This window comes from Mesocricetus auratus, unplaced genomic scaffold (assembly GCF_017639785.1).
Source record: "Mesocricetus auratus isolate SY011 unplaced genomic scaffold, BCM_Maur_2.0 Super-Scaffold_100021, whole genome shotgun sequence".
Taxonomy (NCBI): Eukaryota; Metazoa; Chordata; class Mammalia; order Rodentia; family Cricetidae; genus Mesocricetus; species Mesocricetus auratus.
In genome coordinates, this window is record NW_024429202.1 from 29,176,143 (window position 1) to 29,197,634 (window position 21,492).

At 40.2% G+C, this 21,492-nt stretch overlaps 1 protein-coding gene across 1 annotated transcript in view; it reads right to left on the reverse strand.

The window, feature by feature from the left end:
• Tmem131 (transmembrane protein 131) overlaps positions 1-21,492 on the reverse strand; it is a 145,808-nt gene that overhangs the window by 78,834 nt on the left and 45,482 nt on the right. The window contains exons 3-4 of the mRNA XM_040729655.1: positions 9,553-9,593; positions 635-703 (exon numbers count right to left, since the gene is read on the reverse strand). Of these exons, the coding sequence (XP_040585589.1) occupies positions 635-703; positions 9,553-9,593 (110 nt within the window). The remainder of the gene's footprint in view (positions 1-634; positions 704-9,552; positions 9,594-21,492) is intronic.

Genomic DNA, 21,492 nt, shown 5'->3' on the forward strand with positions numbered 1-21,492 from the left:
CATGACACTAGACTACATGCTCTCCTACTGTAGACTCTGATCCACAGTGCTACATGTACAGCTTGCCCTTCTCAGAAAATTCTTCTATAACAGGTAACAATGCAAGAGGCCCTCTCCCAGCCACCTGAAACTGGGGGCACACGTTTTTCTCCTCGAGTATCTGAGCTGTGTGAAACAAGAGTCCTTAATGAAGGAGGTGACCCAGCGTGTGGTTTAAGAAAACAAGTCAGTTCTGGGCTCAGACATACTTGGGGCACTTGCTTTAATCTTCCATTTGGGGTTGGAGATCATAGTATTTGTTGATGTACTGACACATGTACTTTAAAAGCATTCTTATCATTCAAAATGTCAGCAAAAAAGTGTAAACACCAGAAATGAAGTGCTTGTCAGAAAAGGCTTAGAGGTTCATGCTAAGACCCTCTGAACCAGAGACTGGAGTGTGTGAGCATTTTTCACTTTCAAAGTTTATGTTGTATCAGATTCCTAACAGAACTGCTTCCTAGTTTCAAAGGCTTTAACATCATTTGCTTTCTTAAGACTTGAACGTGTAACCTTCTCACACAGCTAACACAAGCAACAAGCAATGGACAAGAGAAATGCAAATAAAGTAGTCTTATAACTCCAAATTACTTACTGTTCATGGAAATCCAGCATTGGTGGTTCGAATCGTATGGGCCTGCAATTACCCCGGTACAGAGAAATGCTGGAAAGAAAAAGAAAAAGTGTAAGAAGCAGCTCTTTCACTTTGCAAATCATAGTCAGATGCTTAACTTCCATCACAAGAAAGCATTTTAAGAGAACTGGAATCTGGGATGGGTGATAGCTCAGTTGGTAAAGTGCCTTCCTTGCAAGCATGAGGCTATGAGATGGATGTAAAACCCATGTAAAATATCTCAGTATGGTTGCAATCACAGAGGTAGTGATGCCAGCAGATCCCCAAGGCTCTCTAGCAGACAGTCTAGTCTACTTGATGAGTGTCAGACCAATGAGAGCTAAGGTTGTCCTCTGGCCTCAATGTACAAGTGTAACCTGCACACACAAACACGCACACACACAGAAAAATTAGTGGAATATAATGTTCTACTGGGAACGGGCAGACCATTATTTTACACTAGAAAAAAGCAGTGAATGAGCTGTAACAATTGAGCCGGATGTAGTGGTGCCTATAATTGTAAGTGCCTGTAATTTCAGATTTAGAATTTTGAGATAGAATGATTATGACTTCAAATACAGCCTTAGTTATCTAGCAAAATCCTATTTCAAACAAAACAAAATGAAGCAAAACAAACCATGAAAGAAAGAAAAGGAAAAAATGGAATACTTTTTTTTTTTTACAGAAAGGTATATGGAAATAAAAGTTTCTCAGTAGACAGAATAATGGAACTTACTTGATTGATATAATTGGTAAAATTATACTTTAACATGTTTCCTTAGATTTTTGATACAAAATGATAAATAAGTTGTTAGTATAATTACAAACTTGATACAATACAGTAATAAAAATTACAATCACATTCCAACTGAGTGGCAAAGACTAAACAAAAATGAATTTGGATCTAGAACTTTCAAAGAATTCGAACACCGAATCAAGACTTTGGAACACACTGATCTTTGATGCTCTGGTCTAAATATATAAGTACCATTTCTGAGTTGATGTTAGATACCAAGGATCTTTGGGAAAATATGGTGCTTACATATCTAAAGTCATATATTTATGTACCATGAAGTTAGAAATTCAGTCATCAGCCAGGCAGTGGTGGCAGACACCTTTAATACCAGCACTTAGGAGGCAGAAGCAGGAAGATCTCCATGAGTTCAAGGCCAGCCTGGTCTACAGAGTGAGTGCCAGGCTCCAAAGCTACATAGAGAAACCATGTCTTAAAAAACAAAACAAAACAAAGAATGCAGTCAGCTACTAAAATAACTTTCAAAATGGATTTTAATATTTTTGTTTGAAGAAATAAGACACACTCAATCAGCGACTACTGTATTTCCATCCTGTGCATAATTCACAAGAGTACAAGTTTCCAAACGATGTCATTTCATCCAGAAGATACAGAAATACAGTAGTACATAAAAATGGAATGGGGGCTACTGAGCTGAGTAATCAACTCGAAGGTCTGCGCTCTGCCAATTTGGAGTGTCCCTTTGTGCTGTTTGATTATCCCTTTTTTTATGCATATGAATGTTGAACACAAATGGCAAAAACGTAAAAGAAAGAAAGCAGTGAATCTCAAGACCATATTGTGCTAAGAGACAAAACTACAGATACTCAGATGAGAAGGCACAGTTCTCTGTAAGACAGCAGCCAGAGACAGCTGCAGACACTCAGACCTTACTTTCTGTCCTTCTTAGACATAACAGATTAACACCATTCTTTGCCACCTTTAAAATAAGAGATGTTCAAATCATGTGTTTTTTAAAATAACTTTTTAAGATTTTATGAGTGTTTTGCCTGCATGTATGTCTGTGCACCACATGCATTCCTGGTGGTGAGACTCCATGTGGGTGCTGGGAACTGAACTTGGCCTGTCCTTGTTCATGTGTTCTAAGTGTTTAACTCAAGCTAGTCTAAAACCTCATCAAGTTAAGGAAAATTCTGAGTCAGTAATTTACATACATACATACACACATACATACATACATACATACATACATACATACATACATACACATACATACATACATTTGTGCTCAATGCTAGAGTTACAAAAGAGACTAAAGATACAGTTTTCCCTCTCATGGGGCCAAGAATGCAAATGAATACTTCTAAAGTGGTAGTATGACTAAAAAGGATCGATTCCATTCATTCAACATAAAGGTGACAGGAACACAAATCCAGCACAGTTGGTGAAAACAGAGAGACTGAGGAAAGACACATGCACCAAAGCTTGGATGGTGGGGACCTAGAGTAGAAGGTAGGAATGCATTTGGCAAGCTGGAGAACAAGAGGCATAAACGACCAGAGTGAGGAGAAGGAGAAGAGAGGGAAATGGTGGGAGGTCAAATTAGAAATGTGGATATTATTCTAAGAGTAAGAAAACCCTGGACAGCTATGGTGGTTTGAATGTGATATGTCCCCTGTAGGCTCATGTGTTTGAACACCTGATCCCCAGTTAGTGGCACAGTTGTGGAACTTTCAGGAAGTAGAGCTATGCTGGAGGAAATGGGCCGCTTGAGGCTTTGTAACCGGCTCCACTTCCTGTTCACTCTCCACTCTGACTACTGACGCAATGTGACCAGGTGCCTGTTAGTCCTACCATGGTTTCCCTGCTATGACAGGACTGTACCTTCTCAACTGTAAACTTTTCAGACATTTTGTGCAACAGTGAAAAAAGTTAGCTAATACAAAGTGTTTTAAATAAAGAAGTCTTATGATTTGGCACTGTGGAAGGAAGCAGGTTGGCGCTATAGCAGCCCCGCAGACAAGGCAGCAGCTGCTTCCTGAGCCTGTTTGGAACTTAGACAACAGTTATATTGACTTGGGACTGTAAGACAGGCCGATCGAGGATGACTTATGACACTTGTGATTTGTGAAGGACTGTGTGAGAAAATGTTCCAGAGTGTTGATAAGGTGCCTTATCTAGATGGAGTTAAAAGTAAGTAGTAGCTGAATACATGTGGTGACTGCTTATATAAAGAAACTTGCTGCCAAGTTTTGGTCCTATTGCAGTGGCTTTGGGTGAATTAATCCTAGTACCTTGTCTAGAGTCTCTTAAGCAACACTTCTACTTCCTTTCCTGTGACATCCTTAGGAGTATGTTTTTTTATACGCTGTGCTGAAGTCTATTGTAAACTCTGCAGAAGCAGCACCAGCAACTGCTAGTGAGATTCACGGAATGTTTACTACATGAGTAAAGAGGAAACAATGTGAAAGTTGAGTCCTTCATAGATGTGTATTTAAAGACAACAGTCAGAGCCACATCTAAGGAATAATTTTAAATGGGTCAACAGAAACAGGCACAAATACTCCCTTGCTTTTAAAAACTAAAAATGAAGTGCCACAGCTGTCGTGTATCTAGAGCTGATGAAATGATTCTAACATGTTTATTTCCCTATGGCAGGACACCATTTAATACTCTTATTAACAGAGTACAAATGTTTGGAAGTGACGCTGAAAAATAAATTGAGATAGGGAATATGAAAAATGATACATATCCCTTGGTTAATTTCAATGCAAGCCAATCTGGGATGTTATCATGGCTTTTACGCTTTCTTTAGCAATTATTTGTCCTGAATTATGAATAAAATTGTTTTCTAAAGGTTTATGAAAATTATTTTCAGGGCTGGGGAATTGTCTTAGTAAAATGCTTGCCTTGCAAACATGAGGACTTCAGTTTGATCTCCAGAACCCATATGAAAAGTAAGGCATGGTGAGTGCACTTGTAACCGCAACCCCAGGAGAGATGGAGAGAGGACAGATCCCTGGGGCTTGCTGTTCCATCAGCCTAGGCTGCTTGGCTAATAGCAGGGCAATGAATGACCCTGTCACACAAATAAAAGGTGGACGGTGCCTGAGGAGCAACATTTGATGCTATCTTCTGACAGACAGACAGACAGACAGACAGACAGACAGACAGACAGACAGACAGACACACACACACACACACACACACACACACACACACACCCCTCCCTCCAGATTACTTGGAGATACAGAGATGAAGACTTTTTCTGATGTCAAGCTAGGGATGGAATCCTGGGGAAATGAACTCTACTATTTGGTTAACTGCTGGGTGAAAGTTAACTGCAGGTGACTTCCAAATGAAACCTACAGAACTTTCTTGGTGTTGAAGGAGGTGTTAAGTTAGGAAGTCTACAGATGTCTACCTAGGATCAATTACTCACTAAACAAAAGACACTCTGAGACCCAGTATAGGGAAGGGTTTATGACAGGGTCTTATTCTGTAGTCAGGCTGACCCTGAATTCACTGCTCTTCTGCCTCAATCTCCTGTATGCTGAGATTACAGCTGGTAAGAGGAGGGCCATCATATCCGTACACAGTATTTCTTTAAAAACAAAACTGTGAACCAACTGAACCTAAACACCTAGCATTCCTTGGAAAGGCAAATTACAAGGGCCATCTTCAGAATCTGACTCATTACATGTAGTACAAAGATCAGAAGCCTGAATTTTAAAGCATAATCTCAAACATTTGGCAACTGCTATTTGATTCACAAAGGATCATTACAGAAAAAGATGGGGGAGGGGTAAGTAGAATATTACAGTCATTGCTTTAGTAGTTTCCCATGATTTTTACTGGAGACAGATGAGCAGAAACTTAAGATAAATGAACATGACTTCCCCTGTATAGTAGATACATATCAAACACATTTTAGTTTTGCTATGGATTTAAAAATCCATAGCACTTATCAACTACTTATCAAACTACTTACCTCTTCTAATTGTTTCCTCTCTTAGACTCTTTTTTTATTTCTTCTGTGACCCAGGAGTGGTGCAATTGCACATTATTCAATTTCCATGAGTTTGCAGGGTTTCTGCAATTTGTGTTGTTGAATTCTAACTTTAAAGCATGGTGGTCTGATAAGATACATGGAGTTATTCCAATTTTTTTTGTACCTGTTGAGGTTTTATATGTTGCCAAGTATGTGGCGCTGAGAAGAAGGTATATTCTTTTGTGTTTGGATGGAATGTTCTATAGATGTCTGTTAAGCCCAATTGGGTCATAACTTCTACTAGTTCCTTTGTTTCTTTGTTAAGTTTCTATCTGGTAGTCCTGTCTAGTGGTGAGAGTGGGGTGTTGAAGTCTCCCACTGTAAGTGTGTGAGGTTTTATGTATGGCTTGAATTTTAGTAATGTCTCTTTTACAAATGTGGATGCCTTTGTGTTTGGGGCATAGATGTTCATCTTGGTGGATTTCTCCTGTGATGAATATGAAATGACTTTCTTCATCTCTTTTGATTGATTTCAATTTAAAGTCTAGTTTTTTAGATATTAGGATTACTACCCCTGCTTGTTTCTTGGGTCAATTTGATTGGAAAATCTTTTCCCAACCCTTAACTCTGTCTTTGAAGCTGAGGTGTGTTTCTTGTATGCAGCAGCAGGATGGATTCTGTCTTTGAATCCATTCTGTTAGCCTGTGCCTTTTTATGGGTGAGTTAAGGCCATTAATACTGAGGGATATTAATGACCTTTGATTGCTCATTCTTGTTTGTTTTGGAATGGTTAATGGTGGTGGAATCATATGTGGATTTCCACCCCTTTCCTCTTTTGGCTGTTGGTAAAGTGGGATTATATATTACCTGTGTTTGTCTGGTTGTAGTTAACATCCTTGGATTGGAGTTTTCCTTCTAGAACTTTCTGTAGGGCTGGATTAGTGTATATGTTGTTTAAATCTGGTTTTGTCATGGAATATCTTGTTTTTTCCATCTATATTGATTGAAAGCTTTGCTGGGTATAGTAGTCTGGGCTGGCATCCGTGGTCTCTTAGTTTTGATAGAATATCTATCCAGGACCTTCTGTCTTTCAGAGTTTCCATGGAGAAGCCAAGTGTAATTCTGATAGGTTTGCCTTTATATGTTATTTGACCTTTTCCCTTAACTGCTCTAAGTATTCTTTCTTTATTCTGTATGCTTGGGGTCTTGATTATTATGTGGCTAGGGGCCTTTTTTTTTTGTGGTTCACTCTATTTGGTGTTCTGTAAGCTTCTTGTACCTTAATTAGCACATCTTTCATTAGGTTGGGAAAGTTTTCTTCTATGATTCTGTTGAATATGTTTTCTGCCTCCTTGAGTAGGGTTTCTTCACCTTCTTCTATACCTATTATTCTTAGGTTTGGTCTTTTCACGGTGTCCCACATTTCCTGGATATTTTGTGTTAAGGATTTGATGGACATAAGATTTTCTTTGGTCTATGAATCTATTTCTCCTAGTGTGTTTTCAACACCTGAGATTCTCTCTTCCATCTCTTGCATTCTGTTGGTTATGCTTGCATCTGTAGTACCTGACCGTTTCCCCAGTTTTTCTATTTCCACCATTCCTTCCAACTGTGGTTTTTTTACTGTCTCCATGTCAGCTTTCAACCCTTGCATTGTTTGAATTGTCTCTTATAATTTTTTCTTTGGGTTTTCCTCCATTTCTTGCATTTGTTGGATTTTGGGTGTTTTTTTTTCTTCCATTTCTTTAAGGGATTTTCTCATATCCTCTTTGAGGGCCTCTATCATTTTCATGAAGGTGTTTTTAAGGTTATTCCCTTCTGCTTCATCTGCATTGGGGTGTTGTCTTGCTGGTGTAGAATCTCTAGACTCTGGTGGTGTCATATTTGCTTGTCGATAGCTGAGTGTGTTTTTATATTGCCTGTTTCCCATCATTTCTTCCAGTGGGTGTAGAAAGAGCCTCTTCCTCTCCTGGTGAGTAGGCAACCAGGGTTCACTTTCGGTGGTGCAAGCAAATCCAATACTATCTGGCCTTTGCTTTTTGCTTTCTGCCCTCTGCCCTGAGTGCGGGCAGGAGTGGACCAGCTCTCTCTGCAGGCTCCTGGTCGCTTGGTTGTCTGACCGGGGGCGAGTCGACCTGGCTGTGGTCCCCAAGCCAGGGGATCCGAGAGGGGGCCTGTTGTTTTGTCTTTTGAGACAGGGTTTCTATATAGCTTTGGAGGCTGTCCTGGTACTAGCTCTTGTAGAGCAGGCTGGTCTCAAACTCACAGAGATCCACCCAAGTGCTGGGATTAAAGGTGTGTGCTACCACTGCCCGACAAGCTATTGACATTTGCTAGGGGAAGGAGGGAGGGAGGGAGGGAGGGAGGGAGAGAGGGAGGGAGGGAGGGAGGGAGGGAGGGAGGGAGGGAGGGAGGGAGGGAGAGAGAGAGAGGGAGAGAGGGAGAGAGGGAGAGAGAGAGGGGGGGGGGTCCCTATTCAGTCTACTATGCACCAGGGTAGGAGCCATTTCCAAGACCAATTGAGCAACACAAACTGGGTTCAGTGGAGAGAGGAAAGAAATAATCATCTCAAAGTTGGGTGGCAAGGAATGGGAGGGTAGAGAGGAGGTGAGTAGGTTCAAAATACATCGAAATTCTTAAAGAATTAATAAAATTGGTAAAAGCTAAAGTATTAAGCATAACTTTAAAACAAAGCATTTTTTTGGTTTTGTTTTTCCACATAGGGTTTCTCTGTATAGCCCTGGCTGTCCTGGAAATCACTCTGTAGACCAGGCTGGCCTCAAACTCACAGAGATCCGCCTGCCTCTGCCTCACGAGTGCTGGGATTAAAGGCGTGCGCCACTACCGCCTGGCCCATGGCTAATTTTCAATCTCCCAGAATCAAGATGTGCCTTCCTTTCTACTATGTTGGTTATAGATGCGTCAATTCTAGAGTTCATAGAACTCATGAAAAGTTAACTAAGGTCTTACAAACCTGATACTCTTACAAGACAAGGGTACTTTTGCTTTATATATGACAAGTGCTGAACTACAGCTTGAACCCTACATGTTCCTAAAAGTTCCCATGTTTGGGGGCTTGGTCCCCAGACAGACACTGTAATAGGTTAGACTTGATGGGAGGTCGTTAGGTCATTGGGAGCATGTCCTTCATGGAGCTTGTGAGACCTCAGCCCTTTCTCCATTTCTTGACTGTCTTGAGGTGAGCAGTTGGGTTTTGCCATGCTGTACTGGGATTTAAATTTCCAAAACTGTGAGTCAAAAAGTACCTTTTCTTTTTGTCAGTTGATTATTCCAGGTCTTTGTTACAGTCAAAGGAAACCATTCCAGAATAGCATGCTATATAACTGCCATGTGAGAATTCAGATTTAAACTGGGTTTTCCAAACAAAATATTTAGAAATTTTAAAGCCATGGTCGCACCTTATGCAGCACTTGGGAGGCAGAGGCAAGATCTCTGCAAGTCTGAGCCCAACCTGGTCAACAAACAGTTCCAGGCAAGCTAGGAATACATAGTAAAATCCTGCCCCAAACAAAACAACAGAAAAGAAAAACACTGCTAATCCTACCTACTGAGAATAAGACCATCACCACATTTTAATGCCAAATTTGAAGCAAGCTTTAATTAAATACTGGCCAGGTGGATGGGGTCTGGCCTGGTTCATAGCCAGGTTCCTAGGAAATGGCCCTGAATCAGAGTTTGCTGCAGCTTAAGGAGGAAAATCCATAATTCATTGCATTTCCCATCAGGTCCAGTTGGGGGCAAACGCATATCCTGACGTATTTCCTGCCTGTGAACCTCCTGCCCCCATGTGATCAAGCACATCCAGTTCAGATGGGTCAAACAGACTTGTTTAGGGGAGTGAAAACATGTGGTTGGTTAACACCCATTAAACAATAGCCTCCAGCATTTCAGGAACCATCTGTCCTTGAGCAAGGGGCTTGCAGATCAGAGATATTTTTGCTTAATGGATCTCTCAGGCACAGTAATTAAAACTGAAAATGTAACTTTGGCTCTCACAACACAACATAATATTTTTATAGTATAGTATTGTCTGTTTACTAAAGAATGACCCAGGAAAGTGAGCGGGAGAAGTGTGCAGGAACCATAGAGGAAAGGAAACATGTTTTCATGTTGCCATATGTAAGTCCTACTTACCTTTTCTGTTGATATGAACTGAGGCCAAGTGTTGTCTCAGTCTGTAAAAGGAAGAAAATAAGGTGAAAATGCTAAAACCAATGTTTTATATTATAGATGGAAGAAATATCAAAAAAAATTTTTTTGTATCTTTTACTTTCATCCCATTCCAATTGATTTTCAGGTTAAACCTTTTCCCCCAAATCTCACAAAATAATAGGTCACACTATGTAATTAAAATGAGACTAATTTGGTTCAATTTTAAGCATATATGGAATACCACAAACTAATGTTATTGACAGCCTTATGTTAGGCAAACAGTACAAATCACGTAGGGAAGTCTCCTTCACAGTCACTCGTGTAAGGTCATGAGACCTAGAGTGTTCACTTCCTCCCAACTGCCAGTGAGGTGCTGGTATCTAATGGCTGCTGCCACTATGGAGTTGAAGACACAGAAGAATCTAAGGGCAAACCATAAGTAATAAATACATATCTAAACTATGAGAAATGACTAAAGAAGTATTGGGAAGGTGCTGTGGAAGGGACTAAACAAGTGATGTACATGAGGAAAGTGCATCTGAAGAGCTGATGTTTACAGTAAACTCTGATAGGAACAGGGAAGCCATACATGTAGTAAAAGAGGAAAGAACATGGGACCTCTAAAAACAGACTGCAGGTTTATTTGGCTGCACTTGAAGGAGTAAAGCATCAGAAAACGAGGCTGCAAGGCAAGGGGTGAGTCAGAGATGTCCACCCTGTTAAGAAGCCATGGCAATTCAAGGCATAGGATGCAGTGAGAGACCAATAGACATGGTCTGACTTAGTATTAAGATACTGTTGAGTGTGTAGGATGAATTAGAGGCCCAGAAAGAAAGAAAGAAGTTGGGAGCAGTTACTATAGTTCATGATGAAGGACATAATGACCTCAATGATGAAGAAAAAAAATGCCAATACTTCAAGGAGCACCACTGATGAATGCACCCTAAGGCAAGGTGCTGAACTATAATAATTAGGAAGCAAAACTGCCAATACTTCCTCCATTAGTAATACTGTTTTCAAACGGTATTCTGGTAAATGTGTATGGGGAAGATAAGGCAGATGTGATTAAATGTTTTTAGTTTTGAATGTGCTAAGTAACGTATAAAGGAGTTGTAACTTTCTTTAATATTTTTTAATAACACAGTTTGTATGAATATGTGTGTATAGATAAGAGAAACAGTGAAAAATGTTAATATTTGTTGGGTCTATCTGAGTCGTATATGAAAAATCTTCAACTTCCTATATTTAAAGAAAATTTTCTTTGGTTTTAATTATTATAGTCACACACTCCCTCTCAAGAATGGAAGAAAACATTTCTAAGTCATGTAACTGTTGAGAGATTATTATGTAGAACATATAAAGGACATCTAACGTTTATGCTCTGGATATAGATCAGTTGGTAGAATGTATGCCTAGCATACACAAGACCCTGGGATCAATGCCCATCAAAACAAAAAAATGTAGGATGGGGCAAAGAAGCGGATAAGACATCTCCCCAAAGGAGCCACACACACTGGCAGCAGACACAGGGAAAGATACTCAACAACAGTAATTCGTTATAGAAACGCAAAGTGAATACATAACACTACTTCCTACATGTTAAATGGTAATTTCTTTCTGTTTTTTTAAGGGGGGGCAGGAGAGCACATATACAATGCAGGCCTCGTAGTTCCAATCTATACTTCCAGACTGAAGGAAGATTATCATAGGTTCAAGGCCATCCTGGGCTACAGAGCGAGACTTCTACCTCAAAAAACAAAAACACCAAAACCACCACTCCCACCCACTACCCCCCCAGAGAGAGAGAGAGAGAGAGAGAGAGAGAGAGAGAGAGAGAGAGAGAGAGAGAGAGAGAGAGAGAGAGAGAGAGAGAGAGAGAATGTGGAAAACTGGTACTGGGGATATATAAAATAGCAAAGCTACTATGAAAATTAACATATTGATTCTCCAAAAAGCTAAACACAGAATTATTACACAGTACAACAATCTCACTTATGGATATATACCCCAAACTCCCAAACCAATACTAAAAAATAAACAAACAAAAATCCCATAAACCACCAATCCTGAAAATGAAACTCAGCAGACCGTGTATGAACCCATGTTCAAGGCAGTCATTTTGAGAACAAAAAGGTAGAACGACGAAAGTGCTCTGAATGGGTCAACCAAAGGAGATTTGAACATACACTGCATCTAGTCAGCTCTATGAAGGAAGGGGAAAGATGCACAGTACAACATACAGACCCTGAGAACTAACTATGATGCTCTAAGTGACATAAGCCACTCACAAAGACACATTCTGTATGAGTACACCTGCATAACACACTTTAGTAAAGAATGAAAGTATGTACTATGGTAGCCTCTCTAAACAAAACAGTTCTTCAGAAAAGAATCCCGACACTTTGGAACCAGGATTCCCATTGTGCCCTCTTAATTATACCAAGAATGGGAAAGTTAGAGATTTACTAGATATACCTGTGTTGTGGAATATTATTTTAACTAGGCAAAGATGTGTTACATTTGTTTATGCTGTGGAATATTACTTTAGCTGTGTAAAGGTGTGTGTGTTTAGTTATGTAAACATTTGTTATATCTATTTTGCCTTGCCTGCCTAAGGCACCTAGGTAGAGAAAGGATAGGCAAGAGGAGAAATCTAGGCTCAAGAGAGAATGAGATAAGAAGAGGGAAAGAACGAGAAAAGCACCAGAGACCAGTCAGGTTAGTCACCAGGCAGCAAACAGGAGAAGCAGTGAAAGTAAGAAAGGTAATAAGCCCTGAGGCAAAAGATAGACAAAGAGAAACAATTTAATTTCAAAGAGCTAGCCAGAAATGAACCTAAGCTAGTCTGAGCATTCAAAACTAATAAAAAGTCTCTGTGTCATGATTTGGGAGCTGCTTGGTGGCTCAAAGGGGGGGGGGGGCAGGTACACACCTGATCCCAAGGATAAAATTCAGATCCAGAACCTGAGGCCATTAAGGGCAAGACTTGAGCTAATAAATACAGAGAAATCAGAAAGGCACGCTATAATAAGAAAAGAGTGAGACATCAGGACTTTCCTTTTTGGGAGTGTTGTGAGGGGAACAGACCCAAATAGTAAGATACAGTAAGACTAAGAAACTGGTATAGTGTCTGATCCCCAGAAGTCCTTCTTCCAAGGTCAGGCAATTAGGTAAGGGTCTCTATTCCCTGGGGGCTTAGGGTCCTTTGATTAACATAGTACTGGTGCCTATTGTCAAGGTCAAGGCTAGATTCCTCCACCCCTGATCTCAAGCCACACCCCAGCTCACATGCCCCCTTTTCTCCCATTTAATTCTATGTGCAACTAGAGTCTTCTTTTTTCAATTAACTCTGCTGGGAGCCCCTTAGATGGTGTCCATCTCCCCTGTTACTCATCCACCCACCCTCACCGACTCCACACATTCTCTTTTGGATCTGAACCTCTTCAGGAATCTCAGAAAAAAAAAACATTAAAAAAAATCACAGCTCTACGGAAAAAATGAATTCTAAAGTTTCAGCAACAAAACACAACAAACTATCTTTGCAATTCTGGAATAGACAAAAACTTCAACAACAAAACCCACTACACACACACACACACACACACACACACACACACACACACACACACACACACACACAGCCAGGCATTGGTGACCCATGCCTTTAATCCCAGCACTCGGGAGGCAGAGACACACAGATCTATGTGAGTTCAAAGCCAGTCTGGTCTACAGAGCGAGTTCCAGAACAGGCTTCAAAGCTATACAGAGAAACCCTGTCTCGAAAAACCAAAATCAAAACCAAAAAAACCCAACCAAACAAAGAGAGTAGATGTCAAAACATACATTCCCCAAAAGACGCTGTAATGAAAACAAAAAGGAAACAACAAATTAAGAGAAGATATTTGCAGGTATTTTATGGAGAGGGCTTTTACCCTAACTATACAAGGAACAAATATTGAGAAATAATAGAGTATTTCACAGAAGCCATTATATGGCATAAGTCAAAGCCACAAGGAGATACTACACTTACATTGAAATGCCACGGGTTAGCAAGAACATAGGTGACTGGAATGCACATGCAGCGCTGATAGGAATGAGAAGAGTGAACACTATAGAAAGACATGACAACTTCTCACATAACAGATGTGTGCCTTCTATCTGACCAAGTCACTTCAACTCCTAGATATCTATCTGTCTAAGAGAAACAAAAGCACTTAGCTATACAAGGACTTTTATATGAATGTTCCCAACAGCTTGTGATAACAATACTAGAACAACTCAAAGTTCTGCTAACAGGCAACTGAGTATTTTTCAGCAATAAAAAGACAAATTATTGATATATACAATAAGCAAATATCGAAATTATTATGGTGAGTGTTGGAATCCAGTGACAGAAAGCTGAACAAAGTTTGCCAAGAGACAGAGAATAAGAGTACAGTAAATTGTTGGGCAAGGTTTACATTTCCTAGGTGTAAAATAGCATGTCAACCTTTCACTTTGTGTAATTTAAACACGTACAAAATGTATGCTGTTCATACATTAATAAGGGATGATCAAAGAATTTGAGCATGAGTAAACAGAAACAAAACTCAGGAAATCTATTGCCCTATGTACTTTGAGGAATAAAACATCACAAAGACAATCAAGCAAAAGGTAAGAAACAAAAAAGCAAAACTGCTCATGGTAAGGAATTACAAACCAAGAAATCATATGAAAAATTAGCTGATATTCAATAAGAAATAAAATTAGAAAAACAAACTAAATGCTTCTTACTGAAGTATAAACCAAAGACACAACAGGAAAACAATAATTTACTTACAATAATTAAAATCTCACAACAGGTAAACATCGTGCCTTGTGTTGAAAGGAGAAAATGACATTTTAATCTGAGGTAATTTGAGAAATAAAAACTTGAACTTGTCTTTAAGGTGTATCTTTTTTTTTTTTTTTTTTTTTTTTTTTTGGTTTTACGAGACAGGGTTTCTCTGTATTATTTTGGAGTCTGTCGGTTCAGCCTGGCCTTGAACTCACAGAGATCCACTTGCCTCTGCCTCCTGAGTGCTAGGATTAAAGGCCACCACCACCCGGCTAAGGTGTATCTTAATTCACTCCAGAAAAGTAGAGGCTAGAGAAATAGCTCAGAGATTAAGAGGCTCTGTGTTGTGGGATATTTGTATTCTGGGGGAAAACGTATTGTTGTGACTGGTGTATTAAAAAGCTGAAGGCCAGCAGCTGGTCAGGGGACAGACAGGTGGGACTTCAGGGCAGAGGAAGAACTCTGGGAAGAAACACAGAGGAAGCAGCATGGGCAGTATTAATGTAGATTAAAAATAAATGGCTTAATTTAAGTCACAAGAGATAATGGGACAAATCTAAGCGAAGTCCAAGCTTTCATAATTAATAATAAGCCTCTGTGCTGTTATTTGGGAGCTGGCAGTAAGGAGAAAGGCTGGTTACACCCCTGTTGTTTTTTCTGAGGACTTAGGTTCAAGTCCCAGAACCCACATGATGGTTCACAACCATCCTCAATTCCAGTTCCAGGAGTTCCGATGTCCTCTGTGACCTCTGTGGCACTAGGCACACAAATGATGCACATACACATTTGTGGAGGAAAAGTTCTAGGAAAAAAAATGATCCATGACCATCTGAAAAAGATGATTGCTTTACTAAAGAGTAAAAGGTTACGAGGATAATCAGATTTTACCAGCCAAGGGAAGGGACCTTTGACCTATCACACCCCAAGACAGAGTTTAACAGAGTCTCCTGGGCTCAAGAAAACATCTGAATCATGTATGGTCATATATCATAAATGACTAGTGTTTCAACAGGAAGTTCCCTGAACCAGAGAAACCCGACATGTTAATCTCAGAGTTAATCCAAATTATTCTTCTACCCTGCCTATCCAGAAGAGCCCATTAGAGACTCCTTCCCACCTGCAAATCATACTGCATGCATGCAGTGCTCACCACTGGGCTGCTAATTCCCGACCAATTTCAACACAACCTCTCAGATGGCTGGCTACCCATCTCTAAATAGGATTCATGCGGGAGGGGTTGGGACCCAGACTATTTCAATCAAACACACTTGGCCTCTGCACACATACTTATGTAACATGCTCTTAGTACTGTCAAGTTCTCATCATAAAAGCAACACATACAATAACCTTATTTCCATAGCTAGGTAGGTCATAGGGATGGATCCGTGAGCTAAGAATAAGATCTAGGGGCTTTCACGTTGTTAGTGCAGAGATGGACTCCATTAGTTCAGGGTCCTGAACGTGCTGGGCAATCACCACCACTAAACTACTTTCCCAGTCCTTAAGAAGAAACATTCTTTAAAATGTATTTACTTTTATCTTACATGCATTGCTGTTTTGCCTGGATGTATGTCTGTGTGAGGGTGTTGGATTCACTGCAACGGGGGTTATAGTTGTGAGCTGCCATATAGGTGTTGGGAATTGAACCCAGGCCCTCTGGAAGAGCAGCCAGTGCTCTTAACCACTATGCCATTTCTCCAGCCCAAGATGAAGCATTTTAATTGTCAGAAATAATGTGCAATTCCATCAAGTGGGAGAAGACCAGAGGTTTAATAACCACTCTAAGATGCACAGGGCAGTCTCCCCTCAACTTCCCAAACAATCAACTACTTAGCTGAAAATGTAAATGTTACCAAGCCTGAAAACCATGCTACAACCTAAACTTTATGATATGTTACTAATTAAAATTTTCATTTGTATTTGGGTGTGTAACTGTGTGCATGGCACAGGTCAATTTTTCTCTATTGTTCTGCACCTTATTTCTACAGACAAGGGTCTCTTCTCAATGAATCTGGAGGTCAAGGATTTAGCTAGACTAGCTGACCAAAGAGCTCCAAGGATTCTAATATAATTTTCTACCTACCCCCAGGGCTCAGGTTACCAACACGCACAATGCCTGAGTTTCTTTTGGAATCCTAATTCAGGCCCTCAAGATGGAGCAAGCACTTTACTGACAGAGCCAGCTTCCAGCTCTCTTTATTCTTATTTGTAGTAACATCTGCTTGCATTATAACCAAAGTGTATGACTGTCATACCAATTGTGGATATTTCCAGTGGTCTCTGGCTTAATGAAAAATGGCTATTTGTGATACAAAATTAGTTGCTAGGTTAGAAAAGTACCTATATAGTGTGAGGAAACAAACTATGCTTGCAGAGAACAAGCACCAATAGGAAATTAACCCAAGCATTAATCTGTATTACATTTGGGTAGTGAGATACAGAGTAATTCTCCCTGGTTCGGCCATACAGGACAGTGGGCTAAGAACGTAGGCTTTCAAGGGAACCGTGTGGTTTTAAATCCTAGATATCACTTACTAGTCACTTATTTGCTCACCTAAAAATTATCATAAAATTAACATGTACTTAAGAATTCAGAAGGCTGGCCAGGCAGTGGTGGCACACGCCTTTAATCCCGGCACTCGGGAGACAGAGGCAGGTCTCTGTGAGTTTGAGGCCAGCCTGGTCTACAGAGCGAGTTCCAGGACAGCCTCCAAAACAATACAGAGAAACCCTGTCTCGAAATACCAAAAAAAAAAAAAAAAAAAAAAAAAAAGAATTCAGAGGACTAGAGAGATGGCTCAACAGTCAGGAACACTGGCTGCTCTTCCAGAGGTCCTGAGTTCAGTTCCCAGCAACCACATAGTGGCTCACAATATCTATACTGGGATCTGATGCCCTCTTCTGGCATGCAGGCATACATTAAGACAGTGTGCACATACCTAAAATAATTAAGTAAAACAAAATAAAAAGGATTTAGAGATCAGGGCTTTAGCTCAGTGACAAAGTGCTCTCTAGCACATACAGACCCTAAAACTAACCCCCAGAATGACAACAACATAGAGCATGCCTAGGACTTGGCAATACCCAGCAAGTATTACTTTTCTGTAAACTTTCACAAATGTCTCTTGTAATTCAAGGCTCCCCCAGAATGACAACAACATAGAGCATGCCTAGGACTTGGCAATACCCAGCAAGTATTACTTTTCTGTAAACTTTCACAAATGTCTCTTGTAATTCAAGGCTCAGGGCTTATTAAAATAAAAGGTAAGTATTCTAAGTCTGTGTACAAGTCGACCCCACTCCTTCATCTACGACCCACAGGTCAAGCACTTTGCCACTGGTTTTAAATCTGCTTTCCAGGTACTGGAGATGGGTTCTTTTGTACACAGTAACAAAAGCTGAATCATTATAATGGAGACAGCTAGCACCTGAACCCTCAGACAGTTAATGTCTGATCCTTACAGAAAGACTGCCAACCTCTTGCTTAGAAGGTAAATAGAAGCAGTATCACAGTACCTCTTTTCCAAAACCACTAAATCCCTGTTTTTGAAAATCCTTCATAGATAGCATGATGTATCATATCTTTACATGAGAAACAATGGAAAATACTACTCCTCGTGGACTCAAATACAACCCTGATTCTAAGTAGCCAGAGTCAGATGAGAATCTAAGATGGTGTACCTCTGACAAACCAGCTATAAATACAAGGTCGTCCATGATCTTCCGGTTGACTATTCACGGGGACAGCTCATGGAACTCAGAACACCTCTCCACTTTAACAGTTTCAGTTCCATTCTACAAGGATAAGTGTCCTGAACAGACCTGTCATCACTGACACCTGACTTTCCAGCCACATGGGTATGTTTACCAAGAATGAAGCTCTCCACCAAGCTCTGGTATGCAGTGCTTTGATTGGGGTCTCATTATACAGATACACAAAAGGGAGTTTCTGAAACAATGGAAGAAAAATGAGTGCAAACAGCCTAGCTTCAGATCACACCAATGTTCTGGTGACCTACTGCTGCAAAATAAGCCTCTCTAGAGTTTAGTGCTTAAAGCCATTTATTATTATCTGCCCCATTTGGGGGTTGATGGAGTCAGTCACTGGTTCTCACTCAGGTCTTCTCTGTGCTTGCAGTCAATTGTAAATTCAAGTCACATTCATAGGAAGGTGCAGATGTGTGTTAGTCCAAGAAGTTCATTCACATGGCTGATGCTGGCTGCGAGCTGTTAGCTCAGCTGGGATTGCTGACAGGAGGTCTACAGATGGCCTCTCTATGCACAGGATTTACCATATCATGGTAACTGACTGCCCTGAGAATGATTCACTGTAGGACTCAAGGAGAGCTAAGGAAGAAGATGTGAGACTCCTGTGATCCCTTAGCAGTAGCAGAGCACTCTGCCACACTGCATTTGTCAGGATACTATTACTGTTCTGCACAACATATTTAGTTTCCTACCACAATTTTTAATTCTCTCCAAACTGATCTCCAAATCCAATGTAATCACAATAAAATCCTAAGAGTGTACACAAACTTTAAAAGTGCACATGGAAGGCAAGGGACTTTATGACAACCAAGGCACATACATGTGCAAGCTCACACATGCATGCTGAGGCCAAGAGTTAACCTTGGGTGTTATCTCTAGTAAGTCATTCACCTTGTTTTATGAGACAAAGTCTCTTACTGGGACGCTCACTGATTAGACTAGGCTGGCTGGCCAATGAGCCCCAGGGATCCTTCTTCTCTACCCTCTAGCGCTAGGATTACAAGTTCATGGTGCCATGCCCAGTTCTTATGTGGGTGCTGGGAACCTAAAATAGGCTCTATTGCTTGCTACGGCGTACTTTACTAACTGAGCTATCTTCCCAAATTCATAATCCAGTTCTTCAGCAAGACACAAAACTTACTAAATGTAACCAAAACTGGCAGACTAAACTTCATGAATAGAGAATTTCTGTTTTTTTGAAGACACTATTACATAAGTCAAAAGAACAACCATCAAGTAGGAGTAGATAGTTCTAATACATATAACCACTAAAGGTTTAGATAATGAAATCGACGGATCAGGGGCCCAATAAAGAGTTTGTATCTAAAAATCTATAAGGAGTTCCTACTAAACAATAGAAAAACACAGAAATGTAACAAGAAAGACAAAGCATTCATGAGAATGAAAATAAACAAATGTACTCACTTAATGTAAATCAAGGAATTCCTGATGATGGGATTGTAGACTGCAACCACAACTTTAGAAAACTATTGGCACTGTTACTAAAACCAAAGACACAAGATGGGTTGGCAGGTAAAGGCATCAACTGTCAATCAAGACAGACAGCCTGAAACCACATGGCAGAAAGAGCATTAGCTGTCCTGTGAATTTCATAGACACCCACACACATACAAATGTACAAAATAAAACGTGAAAAAACAACTCCCGCTGGACACACATAACCTATGACCTAGTAACTGTACCTTACTCTATGAGAAGCATATTTACTAAGAGAAAGCATTATTCATAATTAGTAGCTGAAAACTAAAAGTAAAATATCTATAATCACAGAGGATACTCAAATTAAGCACATCCATACATTGTGGAAGTTGCAATTAAAACAAGATTTTTATTCACACAGAAAGCCTTAGAAACATAATTCTGAGAAAAAAAACAAAACAAATAACATGAACCTGAAACCACAAGTGAAACTACAGTACTTACAGCTTAAGGTTCAAATAGTTAAAACTGTAGGAAAAGGGAACTGCCATGAAATTACTGCCGACTTCTGAGACCACTGGTTCCAAGAGAACTTGAGGGGCACTTCTACCAGTGCTGGCTAGTTTCTGCTCTTAACATTTAAGCTGGCCGGTACAGACATGCTGACTTGCTGTACAACTCCCTACGACATTTTATGCCATTTTATGCACCTATTTATGAATTATAGCTCACAACTGATCCTTCAAAAATAACTTAAGTGGCTAGTTAAAAAAATATTAAATTGTATAATTGTATATGCGCCACCCATGAACCATACTCCCAACTTTTTTTTTTTTTGGTTTTTCAAGACAGTGTTTCTTTGTGTAGCCCTGGCTGTCCTGGAACTCACTCTGTAGACCAGGCTGGCTTTGTTTTTTGTTTGTTTGTTTTGTTTTTTATTTTTCAGTTTAAATTTAGATAAGAAACAAGGTTGCTTCACAAGTCAGTTCCAGGTCCCTCTCCCCTCCCCCCAACCCCCCCCCCATTATCCCCTCACTTCCCCAGGGAGGGTGAGGCCGTCCATGGGGGTGTCCATAGTCTGTCATTTCATATAGGGCAGAGCCTAGACCCTTCCCCAAGAGTTCAGGGTGAGAGTGCACCTCACATTGTTCTATGGGAGTCCAAAGTCCGTGTGTATACTCGGGATGGGTACTGATCTGCTGCCCAAGGCTCAATAGATTACCTAGGCCTCCTCACTGACACCCACATTCAGGGGGTCTTGATCAGTCCCATGCTGGATTCCCAGGCTGATGCTTGGGATTCAAGAGTTAACCTTTGTCAGGTCAGCTGTTTCTGGGGGACCAGGCTGGCTTTGAACTCAAAGTTCAAAGTTCAAGAGCTGGGATTAAAGGTGTGCATCACCAACACCAGGTTTACACTCTAACATTTTAAAATTCTGTTTATTATTTGATAGAGTAGTGACAAACATACAGAGCTAATTCATCTTTCTGTGTCTTTTTCCTTGCTTTATCTTCATTTGCTTACATGAGAATAAGGTTGGAAAGGAGATTAATAATCACAAATGGGCAATGTTTTATTACTTCATCTTATCTGTCAGAGATGTGAGGAGACATTCTAATCAGTTAGGAGGGAATGCTGTATAAGATGGCAGCCACTGCATCCTATCATGCTAAATCTTAATGTAAACTTCCTGTTGTGATGCAAATGCCTCTGGGTTTCTGCCCATTTTAGGAATCCTTTGGTCTTCAAGTTCTCTGTGTAGTAAATCCAAATAGCCTTGCTAAACAGGAGAGACGGGAGGGACAAGGGCTAAAGTGCCAACTACAGAAATCACAGGCTAAGGGGATTATGATTTCTAGTCCTACTACAGTAAGTGGTACTCCAAGGAATGCACTTGA